Source organism: Primulina tabacum, chromosome 12 (assembly GCF_025594145.1).
Source record: "Primulina tabacum isolate GXHZ01 chromosome 12, ASM2559414v2, whole genome shotgun sequence".
Lineage (NCBI taxonomy): Eukaryota > Viridiplantae > Streptophyta > Magnoliopsida > Lamiales > Gesneriaceae > Primulina > Primulina tabacum.
Window position 1 is genome coordinate 30,911,688 of NC_134561.1, and position 4,953 is coordinate 30,916,640.

At 46.2% G+C, this 4,953-nt stretch overlaps 1 protein-coding gene across 1 annotated transcript; it reads right to left on the reverse strand.

The window, feature by feature from the left end:
• Window positions 1–393: 393 nt before the first annotated feature.
• Window positions 394–4,705, reverse strand: LOC142520334 (uncharacterized). Its single transcript, XM_075623334.1, has 6 exons — window positions 4,415–4,705; window positions 2,977–4,165; window positions 2,064–2,392; window positions 1,889–2,000; window positions 1,343–1,790; window positions 394–925 (listed from the first exon to the last, which is right to left on the reverse strand). The coding sequence occupies exons 1-6, from the start codon at window positions 4,703–4,705 to the stop codon at window positions 394–396; spliced, it is 2,901 nt and encodes a 966-aa protein (XP_075479449.1).
• Window positions 4,706–4,953: the final 248 nt, after the last annotated feature.

Here is a 4,953-nt window from a genome sequence, read left to right on the forward strand (position 1 = left end):
TCTAGCAATTATCATGCCTCAACCCTTTTAATTTGTATGATACTCCAATCATGCAAATATTCTTTCCAATTTTCGAAAATTAGCATGCCTTAGTGTAGGTATTATCGACTTGGTAAAAAGATTTCTAACAATTAATTTCCCAAGGTGCATATCTTATTATCCTACAAGTTTCCTTACAATTTATTTTTTTTTTTGTATCTTTAAAAAAAATTTCGGTTCTCACATCCCTCCCTCCTTATGAGAAGTTTCGTCCTCGAAACTTGGGCTGGCTTGGTCTCCAAATAGGTAGGGATAATCCATTCTCATTTTCTCTTCCACTTCCCAAGTTGCTTCTCGCTCGGTGTGGTTGGACCACTGCACTTTGAAGTAGGGAACGATGCGTCGTTTGAGGACTTATTCCTTGGTGTCCACGATTCTGATAGGAACTTCTTCGTATTTCAGTCCTTCTCCCAAGTTTCCTTCGGTCAAGAGTGGTTCTATTTCTAGAACGTGACTTGGGTCCGGAATGTACCTCCTCAGTTGGGATACATGGAACACGTTGTGGATCCTTGACATGTTCGGTGGCTGTGCCAGTCTGCATGCTAGCGTGCCCACTTTTTCTAAGATGTCAAAGGGTCCAACATATCGAGGGTTCAGCTTCCCGGCTTTACTGAATCTGACCACTCCTCTCATAGGCGAGACTTTCACATAAGCCTTCTCGCCCACATTGAACTCTACAGGCCTTCTTTTAAGATCTGCCCAGCTCTTCTGTCGATCTTGAGCTGCCTTGAGCTTTCCTCGGACAATTTTAACTTTGTCCACAGTCATCTGTACTAGCTCGGGTCCCACCACGGCTTTTTCTCCCACTTCATCCCAGTAAAGTGGTGACCGACATTTCCTTCCATAAAAGGCTTCGTACGGAGCCATTCCGATGCTGCTGTGATAGCTGTTGTTATAAGCAAACTCAATTAAGGGTAGATGAGTGCTCCAGTTGCTACTGAATTCAAGAGCGCACGCTCGCAGCATATCTTCTAAGGTCTGTATGGTTCTCTCCGTTTGCCCATCGGTTTGAGGATCATAGGCCGTACTTAGGGTCACTTTCGTTCCCATGGCCTCTTGAAAGCTCTTCCAAAAACGCGAAACGAACCTCGGGTCTCTGTCAGATAAGATGCTAACTGGCACTCCATGCAGTTTCACGATGTTGTCCATGTACAGTGAAGCCAACTTGTCGAGGTTGTAATTCATGCGGACGGGTAGGAAGTGTGCAGTCTTTGTGAGTCTGTCCACGATCACCCATATACCGTCGTGGCTTTGCCTAGACTTTGGCAATCCTACCACAAAATCCATGGAGATATGCTCCCACTTCCATTCGGGAATTTCCAAAGGTTGCAGTAATCCCCCAGGTCGCTGGTGTTCTGCTTTGACCTGCTGGCATACCTGACATCTAGAGACGAATTCACCTACATCTCTCTTCATGCCATTCCACCAGAAACTATTCTTGAGGTCCCTGTACATTTTCGTACTGCCTGGGTGGACTGAGAATTTTGACTTGTGCGCCTCTGCCATTATCTCTTGGCGAAGGTTATCACTGTCGGGCACACCCAGTCTCCCTTTCATCCACAAGATTCCCTTATCGTCAATCTGATGATCTTGAGACTTCCCTTCTCTGACCTGCTCCTTAAGTTTAGTCAGTACCGGGTCTCGATCCTGGTTTAACTTGACGGTCTCCTGTAGGCATGGCAGGGCAGAGAGGGACGCTAGAGTTATCTTGCCACGGCCCTTCCGACTTAGCGCATCGGCCACTTTGTTCGCTTTACCCGGATGGTAGCTTATGGTCAAGTCATAATCTTTCAGAAGTTCGATCCATCGCCTTTGCCTCATATTAAGTTCCTTTTGGGTGAACAAGTACTTGAGGCTCTGATGGTCTGTGAAGATTTCACATTTAGCACCATAGAGATAGTGCTTCCAAATCTTAAGGCGAAGACAACCGCTGCTAGTTCCAGGTCATGAGTAGGATAATTCTGCTCATGCGGTTTCAACTGCCTTGATGTGTAGGCGATCACTCTTCCTTCCTGCATGAGTACGCATCCCAGACCTTCCTTAGATGTGTCACTGTAGATGATAAAATCCTTATTCTCTGCAGGCAATATTAACACTGGTGTGGATGCGAGTTTCTCCTTCAATGTCTGGAAACTCTTCTCACAATCGTCATCCCAGATGAATTTAGAATTCTTCTGTGTGAGCTTCGTCAGTGGCACGGCTATCGAGGAGAACCCTTCAACAAACTTTCGGTAGTAACCCGCCAATCCAAGAAAGCTTATGATATCGGTGGCGTTCTTAGGTCTCGGCCACTCGGTAATTGCCTCTACTTTCCTTGGGTCCACTGACACTCCTTCTCTTGAAATCACGTGTCCTAGAAACGACACACTCCTTAGCCAGAATTCACACTTGCTGAACTTAGCGTATAGCTTATTCTCTCTTAAGGTCTGCAGTGCAAGGTGAAGGTGCTCTTCATGGCTCGTCTCGTCAGGAGAATAGACGAGGATATCGTCGATGAATACCACTATGAACTGATCCAGGAATGGCTTGAACACTCTGTTCATCAGGTCCATGAATGCTGCTGGTGCATTGGTCAGACCAAAAAGCTTCACTGTGAATTCATAATGCCCATACCTGGTTCGAAAGGCTGTCTTGGGGATATCTTCAGCCCTGACCTTCAACTGATGATAACCTGTCCTCAGATCCAGTTTAGAAAAGACGGCGGCTCCTTTAAGCTGATCAAACAGATCGTCTATCCGAGGTAGAGGGTACCTGTTCTTGATTGTGATCTTGTTTAATTCTCTGTAGTCGATGCATAATCTCATACTACCGTCCTTCTTCTTTACGAAGAGTACTGGAGCTCCCCATGGGGACACACTTGGTTGAATCTGCTTTTTATCTAGCAATTCTTGGAGTTGTTCCTTTAACTCCTTGAGTTCGGCTGGTGCCATTCTATACGGTGCCTTAGAGATCGGTGCCGCACCGGGAACCAGGTTGATTTCGAACTCCACTTCGCGGTCCCTGAGAGTTCTTCTGGGAAAATATCTGGGAAATCTCTCACCACCGGGATGTCCTCCAGTTTCAGCTCGACTTCTTCTTTTGCCTCACTGACCATTGCTAGGTAGATGTCTTCTCCAGATTTCATGGCTTTCCAAGCTTGAGATGCGGACAATAGTGATTTTCGTCCCTTGGATTTACCGTGAAACACGACTTCTTCCTGATTTGGGGTTCGGAGTTTGACTTCTTTTCCCTTACAATCTACTACTGCGTTGTTTCTTGCTAACCAGTCCATCCCTAGGATGATGTCAAAATCGACCATGATCAACTGTATCAAGTCGGCGCTAAAAGTCTGGTTATTGATACTGATTTCACAATCTCTGTAAATCTCATCAGTTTCCATGGCTCTACTCGTAGGTGTGGCTATTCGGAAAGGTTCGGTTAGCTTATCGGGTTTACGTCTTAATTTCTTAGCAAACCTCTTAAACATAAAGGAGTGCGTAGCGCCACAGTCAAATAATGCGTAAGCAGGCACTGATTGAGTTAGAATGGTACCTGACACGACTTCAGTTGCGTCGTCAGCCTCTTCCTGAGTCATGGTAAAGATCCTAGCATTGGGTTTGTCCTCCTTTGGTTTACTAGGGCCTGCTCCTGTATTTGGCCCAGTTCCTCTGTTTGGCCCTGCTGGTCGGTTGGCGGCGGTAGGACATTCTGCAATTCGGTGCCCCGCTTTCCCACATCCAAAGCATACACCGCTGGCCCTTCGACATTCCCCGGAGTGCTTGAAGCCACATGTTGAGCATGGCTTGAGTCCTTGATAGTTAGTGGCGGGGAATTTCCCTGAGGGAGGTCCACCCGACTGATTGGGCCTCTTGAACACTGGTCTCCCTTGAGAAGGCTGGCTGTTAAGGGGTCGCTTGTTCCTGTTTTCCCCTTCTCTTCGACGAATATCAGCCTCGGCTTGGATAGCCGCACCCATCAAATCTGAAAAGTTGGCAGGTTGGTAGACCGCTAGAGCTGACTGGATCCTGCTGTTCAACCCTTTCTTAAAGCGGTGCAATTTCAGAACTTCGTCTGCCATGATTGCTGGAGCATAAGATCCGAGGGCATTGAACTGAGAGGTGTATTCCACCACTGACATGTCTGGAGCCTGATTGAAATTTTCAAATTCACTTAGCTTCTGCAGTCTGACTTCTGCTGGGTAGTACTATTTCAGAAACGTTTCTCGGAAGATTCGCCATGTGATTGGTCCAGCAGCGGTCATAGCTGGCAAGACTGCTTCCCACCATTTAGCTGTCTTGTCTTCCAAGAAAGGCACTATCACGTCCACTTTTAGTGCATCCGGGACTTCCAACAGTCTCAACTGAGTTTCCACGCTTTTTAGCCAACTCTAGCTAACTTTGGGGTCGGCAGCGCCACTGAAGGTTGGGCACCTGTTCTTGCGCAGTGACTCGTAATGAAACTTGACCCCATGATGTGGTGGAGGTGGGTGCTGCTGATTAGCATTGGGGTTCACTAACCCCTGAAGTGTTGTCGCCACGATCGTGGCTATGGCCATTAGGTCTGCTTGATTGAGATTGAACTGAGGTGGAGGCCCGTTGCCTTCTTCATTAGTGTTGTTGTTGTTGTTGTTGTTGTTGTTGTTAGCATAACGGGGGTTGCGGTTCTGTCTTGGTGGTCTACCGGCCATTTCCTATAAGTCAAACGCTTCTAAGAATTTGTGGTATAAATCGACAAGATTGAATAGGTAAGTTATGCTGGAACAACTGAGTAAATAAACAAACATAATTTGGATATAGATGCACGACTGAGATAAATAATAATCATATTTTATTAATTTTCGAATTTAAAGAAACAACTGAATGAACAAAGCGTACTGAATGGAAATAAGTCATGCTGACTGAAAATAAAATAGCAACAATGGAAGGATAAACTCCT

What these genes read in the sequence shown, in the direction of transcription:
- LOC142520334 (XM_075623334.1), bottom strand. Translation starts at nt 4,705, where the DNA reads ATGGCCGGTAGACCACCAAGACAGAACCGCAACCCCCGTTATGCTAAC. An exon ending in GCACCGATCTCTAAGGCACC is followed by an intron (nt 2,393 to 2,976) that starts GTATAGAATGGC and finishes TGTCGTTTCTAG; the next exon opens with GACACGTGATTTCAAGAGAA. An exon ending in TTGGAAATTCCCGAATGGAA is followed by an intron (nt 926 to 1,342) that starts GTGGGAGCATAT and finishes TTATAACAACAG; the next exon opens with CTATCACAGCAGCATCGGAA.